The following is a 22,498-nucleotide window of genomic DNA, read 5'->3' as shown; positions in this document are numbered from 1 at the left end:
TTCCATTAGAAATGTGAGCTGGTGAAAGGGTTAAGAGTGGTCAGACCTGGATAGCAGGCAAATATATAGTAATTTTCTGTATTTTAGAACATGTACAGAAAGAGATAAAATGTTATTTAATTTCATTGCATGCATTTAATCCTGAAGAGGTACTGAGCACAAAAACCTCACAAAACATTACAGGGGTTTCAGAAACTCAGCGTCTGAAAAAAAGAATTCTGTCTTTGACAAATGTGTAGGACTGAACTCAGGTAAGCAGTTTTATCCTAGAGTCTAAAGTTGTCTTCTAATAATGACAAACAAAATGCCGGGTATAACATAACTCTGTGGAAGTCAGGTTAATTTAGTAATATGTTTATCTTCTGATCTGTCTACTGATAATACACAAAAGTTTTTCCCCATCTGATTAAAAAGATGAGATTATCACTTATGTTGCATAAATGAATTAGACATAGATGGTTCTGGAAAAGGCTTAGGGAGACTCTGCTTTTGTAATTACACAAGTCTTGCACCTCACATGCCACCTTTTACTTTTCCCAATCAAAACCAGTTAAACACAAATTTCAAACTAAGTGATCAGATTTATTCTTAGAGCACCAGAGACCAGAAAAGTTTAAATTCTGCCCTAACAATAGAGAAAAGCTGCAATTTTGTCCAGAAGCATCCTAATCTGTCTTCTAAGAATACTTGACTCCTTAGTTAAAATGAACAAATTCCAGCCATATTGTTATTTTAAAACAAAACTCAGAAGCATCCAAAAGAGATGCCAATCATCTAGAAATACAATTTGTAGATTGTTCCAGTAGTATATCACAAATTTTTTTTTTCAGGATACTTCCTGCTAAGTTGTTTAGAGGAGCAGAAGCACCATTATTCTGGAATTCTAGCAATGGAAGTTCTGCAGCTTATAAAAATAATCATAAAAATGTATTAAAACAGCTCCAAAAAACATACTGCTTACCTAAGTATTTGCTCTCTGATGGCTGTTCTAATTCACGGAAAGCACTATACTTGTCTCCACAATCTAGTGAATACGAGAAGAAATACTTTTACATAAAGATATTATGAATTCATATAATAAATTTTATATTGGCATAATTGCTCTGGTTTTAAATATTAATATTTTATCAATGCCAAAAACAAGATACATGAGATATTGCAATAAATTGCTCACAGTGGTTGTATATTCTTCCTTTTACCTCCAAAAGTAGCTGTACTTTCAGAAGGCTTCTCAGCTGCAATTCCTTTAAACACAGCATACTTATCAGTTGATGAGAGTGTCTTATTACCTGGGAGTGGCATTAGTAAAGAAGGAACACTAAAAAAAAAGAGATAAAAGCAAAGTTCCTTAATTTATCCATAAGAAATCTATGTTTCCAGGTTTTATTTAAAGGAGCCTCTTATTATGACTACACAATTTGGATCACTAAACCTAAGCTTGTACCCCTAAAGAGTTCTTAATCAAGAACTTGATGTAAACTACCTCAATATCTATTAAGAATAAGAGCATGTAAACAGGCAGGTGGGTAGCTGATGGGTGAATTCACACTTTATCTCACCTAATCATATTTCTTTAGGCCAGAAGTCAATTTTCACCCTTCTTCATTTTGATTTATACCAAAACATGAAAGAAACACTCCAGAACTTTACACCACAGGAATTCTTAGCCCAGGAGAGAATAAGCACACAGACATACCCCAGAACCACTGCTGTTTAATTTATTGCTTTGCCCAGGGCAGCGTAAGGACAATTCTCCCTGATAGAACTAGATACAGTAAAGAGTTAAAACTGCACAAGATTTTGCCAGCTCCATACTTTCAGCTTATCTACTTTTGATTATATTTCATTACATATTGCAAAATTAAGAGAATAAAGTGGAACCACTGTTCAAAAGGAAGGAAAGGATAACTTTGAATTTCTGTCAGTGCAAATCAGCGAGTTTAGGTAGCTATCTAATCAGCAATATAAGGATTAGTCCACAGTGTCACAAGAAAATCTTTTTGCACATAAACAAGCTCTACTTTATATAGTAAAACTGCCATAATAACCTAATACCATGTTAGCAACTGCTGTAAGATTTAGAAGATGTTCTGCGAGAGCTTTGCTTGCCCTCCACACAAGCCCCCTTATCAGACCTTGGCAGCTCTACAGAACAACATCCTTTACATATGAATGATGCATTTTACCTCTAGTTTATGTCATTCAATATTATGCACATTGAAAACGTGAATGAATTTCTATGGTGTTCTTCGGCCTGAAGCAAGAATCTTTCCACAGCCGTTTAAATCTCCTTATCAGCAGCCTACAAGCAACATACAAACCTAGCACTTGCACACACGTGCTAATGATGGTCTGTGATGCTTGCAGACAGACAGTGCAATGTCAAAAAAATATAGCTTATGGTAATATAATTAAATTTCACATCACTGCAAAACAGGCTATTAGATATGCAATCTTGGCAAATGTAATGGTTAATCATCTGTACTCTACAGATGGCTTTTTTTAAATAAAGCTCCATAAGCAATTAGATTATAGCTCATTGTAACATTCTGTTCAAAACTGAACATTGTTACAACTGAATAAAGAGAACTGCTGCAGTGAAAAAGAAACACCATTTAAAAAAAATTTTTTTTTTATGATCCCCCTACTTCTCATTGCAGAATTTACAAACAATGTTTCCGTTAAAACTTTCAGTAACAGAATAGTTTTAATTGCAAAATGATGTCTAACACAAATTAAGATATACTTAAAATAGAGCATCTTCAGATGCATGTGGCATTGATTGACATCAGCAGAATTTAATTTCTTACATAGAATGCCGTTAGGCACGGTGTAACAGAACAATTTGTTTTAGTATCCCCATTTGACGTCACTGTTGAGGAAGCAACCGGTGATCACTGCTTACCTGGAAAACGCTAGTTCTATCTGCAACTAAGAACAGTCAGTTCAATACACAGAAAATTTGTGTGTCTACAATTAGACACCTGGGAGGTACATAAAAGTTTGCCATGTGCAGTGAAAGGAAAGAACACTGAAATTTTGTAATCACAGGACTTTGAAAGATTAATTGTAAACTCTCAAAGGGAGTAAACATGCTTACTTATTTTGTTCTACAAAATTTGCCTGATCCCAAATTACATTTTGGCAGTCTCCCAAATGAAAAGCCAAGACTGCTGAAGTCTGAATGAAATTTCAATTGAGATTTATAGTCAGTTATCGAAAGTTTAAGCACTGGCCAGAGAAATGATAGAACTAAAAAAAAACCCTGTCCACTGGAGTTCTCAGTCATTTAAGAGTATGATGTCATGCTCTTTACATGCATTTTGGTGTCCATATTCAGGGCGTGAAGAAAGACCTTGATATCAGCAAATGGTTTCTATCAACTCCAACAAACATAGGGTCATACTTTTAATGGAAGCACACAGCACTAAATGCAGACGTCCTCTGTCCCAGTGTATTTTTTCTGAATAGCTTTATGTAAGATTTTTGCCTGAATGCACAGTATGAAGTAACTTTCAATTGCCTGTGCAGTAGTATAAACACTCGAAAACCTATCCCCATACCTTGTAAACGCAATTTACCTCAGCATGATGACTAGAATGTTAAAGAATAGCCAACCACCTATTGCACATCAAATGTCATTTTTGATTCAGAAAGCCTAATTGTAGTTGTAACAACGTTCAAAAGAAACTGCCAGAGTAAAAGTTAGATGACAGAAGAAAATTACAGGCTAGAAAGCTACCCACAAAAGAGGAAAACATTTCATTTCTTAAAAGAGTTCTAAAATACTGAAGAGGTGGAAATCAAAGATCTCCTACCTGCTCCGGTGCTGTGAACTGGCTGCTTTGGAGGAGCCAGCTACATCCCCTTGGAAATCAGTGAAAGAGTCATCTAGTGAGCCAGACTTTGAAGCATCTTGAAACTCCTGGAAGTCATCATCTTCTGGTTTTACTACCTGAATTACAAACATCATGTAAATTGCTATACTGTTGTCTTTTCAAATTGTCATAAAGCATGAAAGCAGTTCAGAGTAGCATGATTGACTTAAGAGGGGAAAAAAAAAACCCAAAACAAAACCACAAACAAAAGAAGGAAAAAACCTTTCAACATTAGCACGCAAAATTAGCATGGTCAGTGTTTCCACTTCGCCTGCACTTCACCCAACTCAAAACACACACAAGGTATACAGGATTACAAGTAGCATGTGTGAAGAACAGGTGAATAAGGAACTCGACTCCTTTCACATTAAATGTATTATTGATCATATCCATGTAATCTTTTAATACAGGACAAATATTAATAATTTAAATCAATCAATAATTTAAAATCAATACACACAGCAAAAGCATCAGAAAACATATTTTCCAAAGAAGGATGAACCATATCTGCAAACAGCAAAATCTATCTTCCACATGATTTACAGTGTTGTAAACCAGAGGTTTTCATAGTTCTCAGCTTCTCCTGAAAACTCGGACTTATTTTACCAGCTAATAGAGTCTGTTGTGTAGTTTAACCTGGAATTCCATTTTATGTGCATTGCAAAATCCTAACTACAACTACAACCCTCTTTCAATGCAATTAGTTTGTAATGGAGAATGTTTCTGTGCCTATTCTAATACCACCAGAAAGAAACAGAAAAAATAACAGAACATCTTTAGTGGCGTGACTTCACGTTTTCAGATGTCACGTGCCAGATTTCAGCTCCATTTTTTGCCGTTTACTTAAAGTCTGTTGTCTCTACGTAGCTTCGAAAGAGTCAGGCTAATTCTCTTTCCAGGACAATGGAGATTTGCCATGCACCAAGAGCGAGCTAACCTGGCTGGGCGGGTAGGATGGCACGAACCCTCCCGAAGGCTGTCCTGCAGCTCCGCCCGCTGGTGCCGTGATGCTCATTCCCATCACGGCCGGCCCAATGCTAAGAGGCATGGAGACGGGCGGTGCGGAGGGCATCAGAGGCTGCTGGCTCACTGTGGCAGGCAGCGGCATTGGAAATCCAGTTAAAGTAGGAACGGGGGCAGCTGGAAACTGGTTTAACACATCAGGACTCACCGCAGGTATTCCTCTCTGCAAAGGCAGAAAAGTGAAGACAACCATGCATACAACAACAAAAAGGCATACTGCGTTCCCGCTCTGGTTTCTAGCTTGTATTATTGAAATCATGAAAGAGCAGGGTACTGGTCAAGCTTCAAGTAAACCTTCCAAATCAAAACATGCTATCAAGAGCCTGTATAAGCGAATCCTATTCCACGCCCTGCCTGCTGGCATTACACAGAGGGTAACAATACCTGCCTGGGTGGGCAGAGGCATTTGACAGCATTCTTGTTTGCCTTTTAGTAAACCAATCTAGTAAGCACTGGCAAGCAAAGCTATGCTGAACCTGGTGTGTGCTATATCATCTTTCCTACACGCCACTCCCACAAGGTACCTCAGCTTTGATCTTCATCACTCAAGATACTCTTGCCCTAGTTTTCATGCAGGGCTGGTATTTATAATTAAACTGCTAAGAGATGACACTACACTGACAAAGAATGGAAGCCTAAAATTAACACTCCACTGGTTCAGGAGAGAGGTAGCAAGCCTAGCTATTTGCAGACTAAGGGATACAGGAACTATACAGTTTGAGGAAAACAGATGTGTATACAACAGAAGAAAAACAGACAGTATTTTATACTAGAAATACATATACATGTGTTTGGTAGGTATATCTAAGAACTATCTTCAACGGACACTAAAGAAAACAGTAACTGAAATGTAAATGCAGGGGATGAAATTATAATCCCACTGAAGTTACAGGGGGAGTTTCTCCTCTGGACTTCCAAAAGAAGTAGTACTTTACTACAGGTGTGGTATACCAGTCACTTGTGCTAACATGCAACCTATAGCAGATTAGTTAAGTGAACTGCCTTTTTGCACTAATCTCCAAAGTGTTAGTCATACCTGAGTTACTGCTATCATAGCCAGGACAGCGTAGAGCTCTTCTTTTGTGAGTTTCCCAGGGGTAGTACGGTTGGCTAAAGCCCATATCTGTCCAAGAGTCTCTCTGGGCAATCCGGATGACATCAGTATGGGGTAGAGCTTAGCTGTATCTATTCCAGTAGGAGTCAAAGTGGTTTCTAAAATTTTCTTATACAATTCTGTTAAGAGGGAGTCACTATTAGACAGTGACAACTGCTGTTTTCAAGTACATTTAAGATTGCTTTGCTATTTAGTCTCAAACTCAACATTATATCAAATTAGTAACACTCAAAGTGTAAGGTAAGGCAACAGCATTCCGGCATTGTATTGTATCATCATGTTTCATCTAAATGCACTATTGGATGGTCTTTACAGACAAGTTGAACACAAGCAAAGAATTATTTTATATAAAATACACTTAGTGCTCCATTTCAAAACATGTTTCTTCAATGAAATTGCAGGATAATCCATACAAAAAGATAGTTATAACAGCTTTATGTATTTAAACCTCAGTGTAATCAATATTTACTACAGCATTTCATTTTCTATTTACCGTGTTATTTGCATATATAACAAATAGCCTTAAGAAATGAGCTTGCTTAATTACAAGACATGCCAAAAACCAGACTACCAATGAAAGCGGTATTATCAGCAACGCAACCTCTACCAGCATAATCTGCTGTCATCATAAATTCTAGATTAAACATTTAACATGCTTGAATAAAACCCATAGTTCTTCAAATGCAGATAAAGCCACCATAAATATGTAACATATCAAAGATATAGGATTCATCTGATGACTGAAGAATAATGCTTTGATCAATAAATGGCAACGTAAACACATGTACATTCACACCTTACATTGCCCTCTTGGCTAAATGCCCACTTTCTTGTTTACCTGGGACCAAGCTATCGTTGTAAATCCAAGGAGGCATCATTTGCTGAATTGGGTCCTGTGAAGGGAATACTCCAACTCCTAAATGTATTCCATTCAGTAAGAAAAAGACAGACAGCTGTATTAGGATATACAGATTCAGAGTATAAAGATCTTAGAGACTAGATCATAGTTGGTCAGTATCATTTAGCATTTCAGGCAAAGATTTCAGATAGGAATCACTGTGCTCAGAGGAAAAACAGCTACTGCAGGAATATGTATTTCAACATAACCAGAATGATTTGACAGTAACAGCAAGAATACAGTTATATACATAATGAAATAAGGAGCTCCTCATTTGCCTCCCTCTTAATTTCTAGTTGCACAGAAGCTCAAGTCTCATTGCCTCTTAAAATTTTATAGCAGCAGTTCTGTGCCATATCAAATTTAGTCTTCCCATCAAGTATGTGCTATTAGGGCTACTTGTGGAATAAATAAATTCATACCTACCATAAGAACCACAATGTTCCACCAGAACATCCTTATCAGGGAAATCCACAAACAGCTTATTAGACTGAATCGCAGCAAGATCTTATCCCATGTTCGCAAAAACGTATCTATTGCCCCATTGATCGTACTCTTCAGATGCAGAAGACATCATAGCTGCCTTCACTACTACAGGCTTTTATAATGTCATCTGCCACACTTTACTCCCTGTGAATTGGTTATTTCCTTCTCCACTGTGTGGACTCTTCCCCTCAGTCTCACGGTTTTACTTCCTATCTAGTCTCCCTGAGCAGATTTTACACTCACCTTGAATGGAGCTCTGACAAAAATCAGAATCATTTCAGATTTCATTGTCTTTCCCAGTGCCCTTGCATCTCCTCATCTTCCACATGGATTCTCTCCTGACTGCAATCTTATTTCAAATCATCTCACAACTCCAAGCACATTTTAATATAAGCATTTCCTTCCATTTCACCAGCCAAGTAAAATAAATTTGCTGCTTCCTCCAGTCTCATTATTCTTCAGCTTTACCCACCCTTCCATCCTACCAATTCTTGCTTCTCACCCTTGAATCTCTGATAAAATTCAACACCTTAAAAATCAAATAACGTGAGGAGTGAAAAGGAATTCTCAGCCATATTTAGTTGGTAGATGGGAGAGTCTTACTCAAAACTTTGATAATATCCAGGTGACTAAGGGTCTGTCATTTTCCAGCATTATCACTTAACTACTAAATTTCTATTCCTCATGAAGTACTTCAGCTCACCCTTCAAAGCACCCTTAAAAACATTTGGAACTATTCTTAACTATTGTTGCTCTACATAATCACTTCCACCACCACCTTCACCTGCAGGCTGTATTTAAACTCGCTCTGTCTCACATTCTTAAATGAGGGTAGTTTCCTGCCTCCCTCTGCACCCCCCCTTCCTTTTTTTTTTTAAATCAGGTGTCAGATTGTGTTGAATTTGTACAAAACAAACAATGCAATTGACTGAACTATGAATAAATGAACAGCTCCTATTTCATGCTGTATATTCTTTAAAGTTAAGCCACTTTTAGCAATTTACTGTGTATTACAAAGCCCCTCCACTTATTAAAAATATCCATTCAGACTACTTCATCCATTAATGTTTTTTAAATATATTGGATAAGAAAATACTTGAAAGCAACACATCCAATGACTGAGGAGAGGAACACATGAGTTTATTAATAAAAAGTTACGGTACTTCTAGGAAAGAAATAACTGCTTGAGAAAGTGCCCGATTCAATTATCTACAGACCAGGAGCTTTCTCCCCCTTCTCTGTCTCCTCTCACCCCCCAGTAAAGTGAGATTACACAAAGGACTACATGTATTTTTATCATACTTGACTACAGTGGAGCCCATGTTTCATGTAACCCTTGAGTACAACATCAGAGCACTAATCAAGGTGCACCAGAGACCTTGCATCTATTTTGATTGGAAAAAAACAAAACCAAACAGTCAATAGTCAGCTTTAATAAAATCTAAATTGGAACTAAACCTTGCTTAAAGTTTTCGTCTAGTCCAGCTTTTGAAATTTTGACCCCTAAAGCACAGATAGTTTTAGACATAATGCATGAGTGGCAAATTGTCTGGGAAACAAGTATTAACTAGCTAAGACTTTTAACCTAACAAGACTTTATTCCCTCAAAGTTAAAAGATGAAAACCCATCATGACATTGACCATCTTCAGTAATAAGTTTCCTTAAATAATTAAAAAAAAAAAAAAAAATCTTTAGAAAGCACATCTTTTTTTATCCCAAGAAAGAGGACAGAATATTTTAAAACAGCAAACCTGATTAAACAAACACGTTAAAAGTGATTACAGCAGTAAACTCACATGGAAAAAGTTCAGAGCAAAATCATAGTAGTTATACTTTTAGCAAGGAGCAGGAGGCACTGACATATTATTCAAGCAGGCGTTCAGAGCAAAATTATGCAGGATTGGCCTTAGAATTAGTGTACAGAGTGTTAGCATTCAAGCAGCATCTAATTAGATTTAAATTCTGTCAAATGTTTCGTTTGCTCACCACACTCTTCAACTGCTATGTTTTGTTCTGAAGCCTTGTGCACCTCTGCAGCAGTGGTACCACTTTCATGTCCACCTACAACATCCCAGTCACTGATGGTTAGACTGGGATGAACTTGGCTTGCAGCTGAGGCTTTGTGCCCAACTTCGGATGTTTTAAGTTTGGTTTGCTCTTGTTCAGATTCATTTGAGCCATTATCTAAGACTTTCTCCTCCAAGGAAGAGCCTGAATAAACAGCAGGAGGAATTATTTATATTTTGTTATTAACCACCCAGATTGCAATCCCACACTTTCAAATGAAAAGTATTATTGGTACCACTGATGAGTTATCAAGATGATTATCTGTCCCAGCTCAGACCAATAGCACCACCCTTTTCAAACACTTTCATAGCCTGATCCTGCCCTTTACTTACCATGCATACATAACAAATTCAACAAACAAAAAGCAACAAGTAGGAGAAGGACACATGAAACTATTTTCTCTATTAGGATTACCACTGCATAATCATCTAGGCATCAGTAGCAGGTGTCCAATATTACTTACATCTGCAAAATTCTTCACACTAATCTCACCAACATCCATTTAGCCTCCAAGAGAGGAAGCACACAAGTGTTCCACATTAGCATAACGGTTATTTTTTTATACCACCATCTCAACTGTATCTTCTTCTACTACACAGACTTATGAAGATGCTAGCACACAAGACTTAATTCACTTAAGATCAGCCATATGCATATTTAGCAATCTTTGGATCCACACAACTTGCTTTTACAGTGCAGTTCTAAGGGAAGGAAGAAGGGGACTTAAATCATCTTTTCCCATGGATCAGCAGGTTTCTACTTAATTGCCTATATATTACTTCTTTCAGCCAGACTGAAAAAAACCCCAACAAAATAAGTAAAGACTCTGTGCAGCTCTATGACAGAAGGTGACATGTAAAAAAAGATACTTTAGAGTTACCTGTTTTATGGATATTGGGTGAAGATGCAGAGGTAGGAAAATAAGGAACCTGCCCAGTTGTACCATGCAGGATGGATAACACTGGAGTCTGGGCTGGAGGGAGAGGTTGGACCACAGCCTTTTCTGAAAGCAGTTGCCCAGCCTCAGTAGCAGAATGGAAAGGCTGAAAAGACTGAGAGGTGGGTTGAGGCACCCGTTTGGGGATTTCAACAGGCCCTTGTATAAAGTCACTAAATTCTTCATCATCAAGAAAAGCAGAGTGGGAAACAGATACAGCAGAATGGGATGATGTGAGATGATCTGTAAAATGAAATGAACACACAATGCAAAGTGATGAGGAAAAGGTTCACGGGTGGAAAGGTAGGAAAAGTGGCAAATACTAGGTATACATAGCAAATGGGTGAGGGGAAACAGCAGTGGATGCATTATTTGACAGAGATGTGAAGAGTTACTACTGTCAGCATAACAAACACATAAGGTAAAACTGAGCAGCCACTTCCAACCATGCATCTTCTCTCCCAGATTTTTATCATGTAAACACTTTGAAACTTGGTTCTTAACAGTGGCTATGAAAGTATTCTATTTGTTTTAAACAGACTGGGTCAAAACAAATCAAGAGGTAATATTTTAAGCTGGACATAATGGGGATCTGCACAGGGAGACATTCTCCCTCAAAGGAACGTTTTATCCTTAGAAACTCAATAATATATCATAGGATAGAAAAGAAATATCTCTCATTTAGGCAATTTTCTGCTTTATCCCTTCCGTAGTTACCCATTTTAACGAAACTGACATAGGATGGGCAAATCTACAGACAATGGAAAATTGTCAGAAACCACCTGTAACTTCAAAATTATCAAAGAGCAAATCCACAGTAGAGATAAAGACCTATATATAGGTAAAAGCCTGTCTAGATAAACTTTGTTTCAGGCTAGACACAGAACAAACTATGCTACAACTCATAGGAAATCTTTAGCAGTAATTGTTACAAATGTAGTAATTACTGAGAAGAGAATACAGAAGGCTTTGGTTTGACCGTGCCCAGGCAACGGTACACAAGTAAGCTGTTACAGTACACTGAAGTCATTATACAAGGTTTTGATCATTCTTAGCACTTGTACAGCACTTCTTGGCTTCAAAAGCACTCTGCAAAACATTAATTAATGCTTTGACTAGAAAAGAACAAACGCATTATCAACTTCCATGATATTTCACATTAAGCACAGCATGTTAAGTTTTCTTTTAAAGATTTCAAGTCTTCTAATAAAAGCTGATATCTAATATTTCACCCTCATAACCTGACCAAGCAAACAGTTGCTAGAATGACACTATTTTACGAAACAGTTAATCCACTCCCTTTGTACCACCAAATAAAAATACTTCTTGGAATTAGTGCCCCCTGCTGAGGGTTTCAAACATAAGAGTTTTATCTTCAGTTGGAAGAGTAAAAAAATGACAAACCTGGCTTTTTGGGATGTGATGCTGGTGTTGGGTGCATTTTAGCATCTCTAGAAAAACCATCTAAATTTCCTTTAATGGCTTCCAAAGCATCATCCCTGCTTTTTTCACCTGTCTGAAACACCACAGAACACATTTTGAAAATTCACAGAACAGCTCAGTTTTCTTTCAACATCCACACTTCTTCAGTACAAAACTTAGCAATGCCTGCTGTTAGATTAAACCCTTCTTTCTCCAGCAATGCCTTCCTGAAGTATATCAGCAATAACTCCCATATTTAGAAAGCATTTATTTTGCCAACTACACCATAACAGTGTTTCTCAGTCTTTAGACATAGCTTTATGCACAAGAACAATATATAAACCTTACTCGGCTATTTGTATTCTTGTAGATAAGGGCCTTCAAGCTCATTGAAAGTGTCCAAAACTTTGGACAAAGTTAACAAGCAACCAAACATTCTCTATTCTAGAAACTCGATCTGTTCCCAAATGTTACATACCAGGTTGGTTTATTTTTCAAAAGCTGATTTCATTTTCAACACCAGACTTTGTTTGCGTTACACCAAGAGTATGTAAAGGACTGACTATTCCAGGTACTTTTCAAGATGTAATCTGATGTCTCATATAAGTTCCCCACTTAATTGCTTGTTGAAAGAGACCATCCCACTAAAAGCCACTAAAAAAACCCTGAAGAAAGAAACACCCCACTTACTATTTAGGACATACCTTAGGTTTCACACTACTTAGGAGTCTTAGCTTTTGTTTCTGCTCTTCAAACTGGCGCCGTTTTCTTTCTTCTTCTAAGAATTTCTGCTGGTGCTCAAACCTCTTCCTGAAGAAAAAGGATTTAAAAAAAATCTAAAAATAATTTTTCATTACAATTTCCATGGCAAGCTTCTGCTTGATTTTTCCATTTCTTCTGTCTCAAATTCAGATGGCTTGGCGCACACATTTCTGTCTCTTCTCAGAGCTGTATGACAGCCACAACTAACTTCATAGATGGCCTTCAAATGCAATGGAATGATCTCTACAATATTCTACAGCCCTAAATGGACTACTTTTCTAGAGAAACTATCAATATTTTTACTGCCCTTCCAGACTACATCTCCCCCTTAAAAAAGAATTTCCCAAGAGTCAGTAAAGTGTCACTTACTGTTGTTCCTCTGCAAACTGCTTCTGCATGTCAGGGGTGTACTGCGGAGCTGCTGGACGCATTCCCAAGAAAGAAGCCTGTCCCATGTAAGGCATTCCAGTCGCTGGCATCGGCCCTAAGGGCATGCCACCCTAGAACAAAATAAATAATGCAACTCCAAGATTCTTTTTTGTCTATAGAAAAAGCCAAACCACTGGCAATTACACCCTGCCAAATTGCAAACTAGGTAGATCTCATAAAATGAAGAGCGTTAAGAATAGTTGGATGATCGGTGTTTGAGCACAGACGAGCTGCTACAGAACAAAGCACTGGTCATTCAGTAGATGGCACTCTTCCCTCTCAATAACGAGTTACAATTCTTAAAGGATTTTAGAAGACAGGATGGTCTTCTGGTCAAACGCAAAAATCAGGACTTCAAATCCATACAACCTACCTCAGGAGCAGGAAGGTTACAGGCATCCTATAGTGCTTACATATGGTTCAGTACCATGCTTTTGGGTTTTCTTGGGGTTTTTGTTTCTACGTATTCTATGTGATTGCATAATACTTTTAAATTCCCTGCTGGACGTGCACACTCCTAACCAACAATGGATGCTGGCAAAATGTGGTCTAGTCATTTTGCAAACATAGCTTATCCAGGGGTCAATGGAGGGAGACAGTATATGACAACAGCCTAGAGGAGACTTATCTGAATAAACTGCATCTGTATCAGAAACATTTGCTGATTAATATATTCTGGTACAGTTATAGCAGCAAAGCTTGCCTAATACAGAAGGGGCCAGAAAATAATTTACTTTTCTTACCATTCATTTTGTATTTGGTATCAGAACACATAGGAAGAGAACAAAAGTTGTTTATTATTTTTAGACCAGCTCTCATAAAAACATCTTCCTACTATAAATTTTACAAAATTAATCTAATAAATTCCGGGTGGGAAGGGAAGGGAGTGCAAGGAGATGGCAAGATACAATAAATTCAATTTGTCACATAGCAATTTGGCTATGAAGCCATGCCAAAACATTAAATTTCAGCAAAGTGCAAATTTGTACATAAGCACATATGGTGCTAAATAGAAAACCAAAGATTAAAAGAAAGAAAACATAATATTAGCTGCTCATATTTCATTTTTATTCCTCAATTAGCAACAGCAGAGTTAAAGACAATGTTACTTTAGCAAGAAATGAAACACAGGAAGTAGGACAAATGGAAAAACCGGTCATGTGAGAAAATACAGCACATAAGAGATTCCTCGCTCCCTAGAACAAGGTGTTTAAAAAGAAAGTTTATGAATTGCCACCTACACTAAGGAAACTTAATTCTATTAACTCCAGCATTTGAGTTACAAAGGGATAAAACAATTCAGAGAATTGGTCATCATCAATCAGACTGTGTACACAGTCACTTCTTCCCAGTTTATAAAGGTCTCATTTAAAATACTACACAATACAGCCACCTTAGCGGTAAGTACATTAAACCAAAGCAAAAGAAGAAAAAGCATGAAGCAAAATTAAAAAGACAGAAGAGGTATGTTGTGGGAGTTTTGAATTATAGTTAATTAACAATTCAATACTATTACTAACAACACTTTGGAGTAGGTGGCATCTGGTAGCTTTTCAACACCTTGCTGGTGCTTTTGTTTCCTTTCCTGTTCAGAGACCACTCTTCTCTTATCACACTTTGGTGTCATAACACATATAATGAAATGGAAGTTCAGATTCTGACATCTTTGAGTGGGCTATAATGTCCGAGTTACTTTAAATAGTACTGATGCTGTCCTTGCACTACACCCTCATTTCTCTCTACTCTACAACAGTGAGTAATGTATGCCAAACTCGCCCACTCTCTCTATCCAGATCCCAACAAAACTTGGAGAATTCTTTAAATTATCAGAAATATCTTCAGAGAACACTACAAAACATGATGTCCCACTACGGACTAATACCCACACTTCAGTTTCTAGCCAAATTCCACCCTCTTACCCCACTGCAGTTGGAAGAGGATTATGGCATCAGCTATCACCTTTCAGACAAGCACCAAGGCATCTCATTTCAGTCCACATTTCATTGCCACGCACCTGCATGGTCATGGGTCCAGGGGGCATCTGAGAACCATAATTCATTCCCATCATGCCTGGCATATTGGACTGCATGACAGGAACCATTGGAAATCCTTGCTGTTGCATAGGAATCATCCCTAAAATTAAACATTAAACAAGGTAAGCTTCCAGTTAATGTTAAAGCTTTTTTTTTTTTTTTCCTTTTTTTCTTTTTTTTTTTAAACTAAACCAGCAAAGGAAAGGAAAAAAACTCTCAATCTTGCTGGACTGTTTAAAAAATAAAAAAATATGTTACGCTGCAGGCAGCCACAGAATTTCCTTAGTTTAGATATTGGTCAGTCTAAGGGAAGAAACATTAAAGGGCTTTCCCAGTAACTAAGCTGATGAATCCTCCCACCATCCTAAGGATTCCCTGTGGGTTTCTTCCCATATGATTTTTTGAAAGGGTCATCTACAATTAACGAGATTTGATGAACCAGGTTGACTGGTGCTGATAATTGTACATTTCTTTTGAAAGTGTCATCTCCAACTAACAAGATTTGATGAACCAGGTTGACTAGTGCTGATAACCGTCCATTTCTCTTGAAAGGGAAAACTTACAAACTGGCAGCTTTTGAAGATCAGTCTTGGGAAATAAACTCATCATTTTCACAACACAAATTCATACTCTGATCTAGCTGGATAACTTGTCTGTAGGTTAATCAGCCCACTACATATATTAGAATGGTTACAATATTTGTCAGTAAAAGCTAAACTTCAACAAAATCGGACAAATCAAGTTGGAATGTATTAATTCACTGAATAAAGGCAAGTGGATTCTGTTTCAGTATTTTCATCTCTCATATATTGCTATCTTGGGAGACACACACTAACACATTTGTTACCAGCACGCCCTGAGATAATTGTAACTGTGCATAACTGAACATCACACACAAAAACACTCCAGGAGGGACGCAACACTCTCAGGAATAATCCATAAGTCAGTCCCTGAGAGTTTTTATGAGAAAACTCTCCACTTCCCCTACAAGTTCTCTCTGTATTTTCCATTAATTAAACAGCACTGCAACAGGAATGAGAACAAAGGTAATTTAAGGCTGAGGCTCTCCTATTGTATTAATACTTTCCACATAGGTTGTGACTCTTGTCCCAGGGTCTTGCTGTGCTTTGTAAATATTTACCAGGTCTTGCAACACCCACACAATATGGGTATGCACAGCTGGTAGATGAAGCATAAAGAGGTTAAATACCACACTCAAAATAACACAAAAATCTTAAAGGCAAATTCAGGTTAAAAATGGAGATACAGTTTTCCTAGATCTTTAATCTAGCATTCTGGTAACACTGCTTCTTCGACATTGCATAGGAAGTTTTATAAATATAGTTGTGAGAGCCAGCTTACCAGTATTGCATTAAAGCGGAAAACCAGCCATGGACTTCAATTAATAATCATGCTTCTAAGCATCAGTGCAGAACTATTTTGTTTAATGTAGCTAAACAAAGTAAAGAACTTCAAAATGTTAATTTTATACATACCTTGAGGGGGGCCTAAACCACCAGCAACAGGAAACATGAAGCTGGAGGAGGAAAAAAGGGTACATGAGAGTCTACCATTTTAGTGCAAATATAAACGATTGAAAAAGCTACCTCGACTTGCATGTCAGCACCACCACCCAAAGCCTCCCACCTTCTGGTCAGCGTATCGATCTGCTCCTGCAGGTCTCGCGGAACCCAAACCCACCGCAGGGAAAAGGCCACCCCTCCCAGGGATCCCCCAAAGCACCAGAGTGTCCCACCAGCACCGTCAGCGCTTTCACAGGCTGCAAAGCTAGGAAGAAATAGATCTTATCCTCCACAGCAGCACTAAAATGGCTTTGACTCATCGACATCACCCACAAGAGAGTTTCAGCACCTACGCAGGTTGGTAACAGGTCAGTTTGTTAGTGTAGGCTAGGCCTTCAAGCACCGCAGAATGAATAAGCATCTCCTGTTGGAAGTATCTGATTCAGTAAGACCATTAACTGCACCAGACAATAGTTCTCAGCTGCTTAGTAACAGTTTTCTGCAGAGAAAGAAACTATCCACAAAGCCCCACCACTTCTGCATTCTCCCCCCCGCCTTTGAAACACTAAGTATCACAAAATAAAAGAGTTTCTATTTTCTCAATTACATCTAATTACAAGAAAAATGGTGCCTTGGAAAAAATATTCATTGAAGTATCAAGGGCCAAGTGCACCTGGAGGAAGAACTGTTAAAATTTCAACTGAAATCATAACGGAAATTGCTACCCCTCACTTTCAAGCAGAAGCACATGCTGTGCTGCCAAACAGCAAAAAAGGACTTAGTTTAAAAGTCTCATTTGCAAGCAACTCTCAGAAACCCATGTCAGCAGTAATTTACCAAACAAGAACCTCACTCAATGTCCCAGGCAGCTATTGGATCAAAATGCCATGAAAAAGAAACACTTACAGATATTCAATATCCCTCAGCACGAGGGTGGATGTAAAAGAAACTGCCTAAGAGTAAAGGAGAAAATGCTATCATAAATGACTGCAGACAGTTTTTCAAAACGTGCCAGAAGTTCCAAAAGCCAACCTGGTTTATAAATATAAAAGAGCTGTGTAATATGAGTACTAAGATAAAATAAGGAATTTAAATTATATATTTATCCAGGACCAAATTGTACCTACCCACTATACAGACAGCAGGTTACACGGTCACCAAGACAACCCATATTACTCTTCATTTCATCCTCTAACTCAGAATCTTCTTAATACTAAAGCTGCTTCTTTTACCCTGACCACCATGTGCTGATTTCTCCTTCCACAACACACACCTACACTTTCCACTGGGTCCACGTCTTACCAGCCTCAATCACCACAATTTTTGGTTTCTCTCTTTGAAGCACTGTGCAGATACACACTACCCTATCTCAAAGCAAGTGCTGGGCTTCTCTGGATTGGGATCAGTTCAAACCGCAGCCAAGGTCTATTCAACTGACTGGTGATCAATTTGGTCATTTTTAATCCACTTCTTAGCATACAAATATTAACATCATGAAGACAAATAGCTGACTGAAAATCTCAGAGCAACCCATGACTGAACTCTGGTGCTGGTCAGAAAAGCTGTTTTCTCCACTTAGGGGCTGAAGCCCAGTGAATTAACTGGATTTTGCCTGCGTTTCATTTCACCTATGGAAATAGTTGTCAGTACAGAGTGCCTCCTCCGCAATATACCCCCTTAAAACGTGTGCATGTTCAGATGTGTGGAGCTTCTGTTGTAAGCCAGATCTGCAAGTGCAGCAATTTTAGGCATCATAAAAATACACCGTTCTTACTTTAGTCATAACGATGAAATACTAGAAGTTATTTTTTAAAAGCTCACAAGTATGGAAAAGTGTTCGTAGCTTCATGTTTTCCCTTCTTGTTGGGGAAGCCGGTCAACAAGAATTCTTCCAAATCAGCAAACGTAATGTAAACTGAACAAGCATGGCAAGGTACCACTGCTTGTTGGAAGCAAATAAAGGCCAGACTATTAAATATTTATCCCTTTCTACAGAGGTCCTGATTAATTTATAAGTCTCTGTTGAAAAAAAAACAACCAAACAACAAAAAAACCTGCAGCTAATTAGAGGGCACTGGAAGAAGAGCTAGTTAGAAGCAGCAAAGCAAGCTCCTGCAGCACAGTACTCTGTACGTGCAGCTTGGATTCATCATGGACCTTGCTCCAAGATTTAGCTGTGCAACTGCCAACATCAGTCACACATGCACGTACATAAACCCCATCAACTTCTTTAGTCAAGCAACAGGAATTTTATTCCTAAACTACTTTTTGGAGATGTGTTGTGGTTTAACTCCAGCTGGTAACTAACACCACGCAGCCGCTCACTCACTCACTCCCCTCCACCCAGTGGGATGGGGGAGAGAATTGGAAAAAAAAAAAAAGTAAAACTCGTGGGGTGAGATAAGAACAGTAAGGAAGAAAATAATAATGATAATAATAATAATAATAATAATAATAAAATGACAATAATAATAATAAAAGAATTGGAATGTACAAAACAAGTGATGCACAATGCAATTGCTCACCACTCGCCGACCAATGCCCAGTTAGTTCCCGAGCAGTGATCTACGCGTCCCCCGCCAACTCCCCCCAGTTTATATACTGGGCATGACATCACATGGTACAGAATACCCCTTTGGCCAGTTTGGGTCAGCCGTCCTGGCCGTGTCCCCTCCCAACTTCTTGTGCATCTCCAGCCTTCTTGCTGGCTGGGCATGAGAAGCTGAAAAACCCTTGACTTTAGTTGTTGCTAAGTAGTGTTTATACTAAAACATCAGTGTGTTATCAACATTCTTCTCACACTGAACCCAAAACACAACACCATACCAGCTACTAGAAAGAAAATTAACTCTATCCCAGCTGAAACCAGGACAAGATGCAAAAGAAATGCCCACACACATCTAGTTAAAGCAGCTGATTCTCATTGCTGAGAAAGCAAGCTGAAGCAGTCATTTGTGAGATTAACTGAAGCACTACAGAAAACCATTGAACTTGATAACCATATAGCAATAGGAGCAACATCAGAAGTAGCTTTCTTTTAAGGAGAACATTTTAATTCCAGTTATCTCAAAATAACAACACTGGCAGGAGAATTGAGAACAAACAGGCAATATTAGAACAGCATGTTGTTCCCCCCACCATGCTTTTTTTTTTTTTTTTTTTTTTTTAAAGATGGGCATGATAAATTAAGCAGTCTGTAAGGTCCAATATACTATTTGGGGGCTAAAAGAACATTTATAGCTAGCTGACTGTATGCTCTAAAATGACCAAATGCACTTTCTAGACAATGGAAACCTTTATGACCCCAGATGTTTAAAATATATAATTAGTTGACTATTATCAAGCATGTTATTTTAATATAATTTTTTTCTCCTTGTTATTTCCACAACGGTTTAAATGCATCTGCAGACATTTCTGTAGTTCTCAACAGCAGAAGCACTTGACCACCTAGGTTCATGCAGCTAGCCATAACACTTAGGGTAACACAGTAAGAAAGTGTAATATATGTGATACATTGCACAAAATAAAATAAGGGAAACAGAGCAATTATGCTACAACAGAGCTCTTAAAGCAGTAATATAAATCTGTAAATTCCTATCAGATAAGTATTTTAAATACGGAGCTTCAAAACAAACCTAAACAAACCAACAGCTTCAGTCAAAATGCAGGAGTGTGGGGAGAAGCAACTCCTCTGTACACATACTTCACTATAAAAGCTCCAAACTACACATAACATTTTCCTATCTACAAGTGGATTTTTAAGCCCCTTAATTCTCTACCAGTACAAGTCTATCAACACAATATAGACTGTCATAGTATTTTCAAATGGCAGAAATCCATAAAAATTAAAGTGAAACAAGGCAAAGAACCCACACAGATACAGAGAACGGAACCTTTCCTCTACCTCCAGACTTCATTCTCAAAGAACCCAAAATACTAACAATGGGAAACAATGATTTTTAAATCCTTTTATTTTTCAAAACCTATAGTCTGCTGATAACTTTTTTGTTATTTTCCTGTTAAATTGCTGAGCAGGCAGCATTGCTCTAAGAGGTTAGACTGTTTATCCAGCCCCTCTCAAGAACTGTTTCAGATTTATATACGTGGGGAAACACAAAGACAGCCTCCCATTCCTTCCACAGCATGCGCAGGCAGACATATACGCTTCAGCTTTTCTCTTCTGAAGTATTCCAGACCCCTTGGATGCCTCTTCCCCAACACAGAGCAGCAACCCGGCTCAGAGAGCTGACAGGGAAACCCCGGACCCGTGCCTTGCGTGTGAAGGTTGCCCCGGTGCGGATCCCCCCCTCTTCACATTCTCAATAACACTGACAAAACCGCAGGCTTCAGATATCCAAGAAGACTCAATGAACTTAAATTCCCTTTGTCAAATGCAAAATTTACCCATCCTCCCTAGAAGTAGGGCAACAGATAAACAGCACGCAAGAGCCTACATTAAAAAAAAAAATCACTAAATCATCAAAGGCGGCAAAATACAGCTTTCTAACCTTTCCAAAAACACAATGACATGTTCACATATCTCTTTTACCACCGTTTCTTTCCCCCAACACCATTCCTCAGTCCTCCCCCTTCCATGAAGTGCCTTTTGTGGGGGAAAAGAAACCCCCCTCCAGCAGCAGCAGCAGCAGGCGAGCAGAGGGTCCGTCCTGCAGCAGCCACACACCTGCCCGGTGGCGATAAGCAACATTTATCACTGCCGACATCAGCGGCACCCGAGCAGGGCTGGCAAAAACCAAAAATCCCTTTCTGCCCCAATATTTGAGATTGCGGCTGTGGAGCCTGATGGCAAATGGGCTACAACTGCCCAAGCCCAGACGAGCTGGGGGATAAGGTGGGCTCCCAAAAGACAAATACATCCCAGCAAACCATGCAGCCACCATGGCTGCATTCTCCACACCCCGCCTGGGACCTCCACACCCCACCCAGGATGCCACAGATCCCACCTGGGACCCCCACACCCCACCCAGGACGCCACAGACCCCGCCTGGGACCCCCACACCCCACCCAGGACACCACAGACCCCATCTGAGACCCCCACGTCCCATCCAGGACACCACAGACCCCGCCTAGGACCCCCACACCCCCCCCAGGACACCACAGACCCCGCCTGGGACCCCCACGTCCCATCCAGGACACCAAAGACCCCGCCCGGGACCCCCACACCCCACCCAGGACGCCACAGACCCCGCCTGGGACCCCCACACCCCACCCAGGACACCACAGACCCCATCTGAGACCCCCACGTCCCATCCAGGACACCACAGACCCCACCTAGGACCCCCACACCCCACCCAGGACACCACAGACCCCATCTGGGACCCCCACATCCCATCCAGGACACCAAAGACCCCGCCCGGGACCCCCACACCCCACCCAGGACGCCACAGACCCCGCCTGGGACCCCCCCCCCCACACCCCACCAGGGCCCTGACCCCTCTCCCCCCCATCCCACCTGTACCCCGAGCCCCCACCCGACGAGTCTCCCCCCTTACCTCTACCCCCTCACCGCCCACCAGCTCCCCCATATCTACCGCCCTCCCCGTGTCCCCCCATCCGTCCTCCTTCTCCCCTCCACAGCCCCCCCCCCCCCCTCTCCCCGTGGCCGCAGCCCTCCGGCCCCGCTCGGCCCGGTCTCCCCCCCCCCCCCCCCGCCGACCACCGGACCTGGCGGCTCCCGCTCCGCCGCCGCCTCCGCCCGCGCCGCCCGCCGCCCCGCCGGCACCCCCCGCGCCGGGTCCCGGCCGCAGCGCCATCTTCCCGCTCCGGCCCCGGCGGCGGCTGTCAGCTGAGCGGCGGCGGCGGCGGCTTCGGCTTCCGGGGCCGGGCCACAGTCGCAGCCCGCCCACGGCGGGAACACGCACCCGGGCGGCGGGGGGGGGGGGGAACGCCGGCCTGACAGGGGGG

At 40.1% G+C, this 22,498-nt stretch overlaps 1 protein-coding gene across 7 annotated transcripts in view; it reads right to left on the bottom strand.

The window, feature by feature from the left end:
• The window catches only part of SYNRG (synergin gamma), a 45,212-nt gene extending 22,828 nt beyond the window's left edge, over window positions 1–22,384 (bottom strand). For 2 of the 7 annotated variants that reach the window (XM_052803562.1, XM_052803563.1), the window contains exons 1-14: window positions 22,259–22,384; window positions 16,547–16,587; window positions 15,032–15,150; window positions 12,958–13,088; window positions 12,531–12,636; window positions 11,809–11,920; window positions 10,348–10,647; window positions 9,387–9,611; window positions 6,854–6,931; window positions 5,938–6,134; window positions 4,816–5,064; window positions 3,819–3,955; window positions 1,200–1,318; window positions 962–1,024 (exon numbers count right to left, since the gene is read on the bottom strand). In XM_052803562.1, the coding sequence (XP_052659522.1) occupies window positions 962–1,024; window positions 1,200–1,318; window positions 3,819–3,955; window positions 4,816–5,064; window positions 5,938–6,134; window positions 6,854–6,931; window positions 9,387–9,611; window positions 10,348–10,647; window positions 11,809–11,920; window positions 12,531–12,636; window positions 12,958–13,088; window positions 15,032–15,150; window positions 16,547–16,587; window positions 22,259–22,347 (1,966 nt within the window). In that variant the 5' untranslated portion in view covers window positions 22,348–22,384. Of the gene's footprint in view, window positions 1–961; window positions 1,025–1,199; window positions 1,319–3,818; window positions 3,956–4,815; window positions 5,065–5,937; window positions 6,135–6,853; window positions 6,932–9,386; window positions 9,612–10,347; window positions 10,648–11,808; window positions 11,921–12,512; window positions 12,637–12,957; window positions 13,089–15,031; window positions 15,151–16,546; window positions 16,588–22,258 lie in introns of those variants that run through there. The other 5 variants (XM_052803566.1, XM_052803567.1, XM_052803564.1 and 2 more) reach the window with 4 other exon arrangements.
• Between the last annotated feature and the right edge of the window lie 114 nt (window positions 22,385–22,498).

Source organism: Harpia harpyja, chromosome 12 (assembly GCF_026419915.1).
Source record: "Harpia harpyja isolate bHarHar1 chromosome 12, bHarHar1 primary haplotype, whole genome shotgun sequence".
Lineage (NCBI taxonomy): Eukaryota > Metazoa > Chordata > Aves > Accipitriformes > Accipitridae > Harpia > Harpia harpyja.
This window is presented reverse-complemented; position numbering and strand designations above follow the sequence as displayed.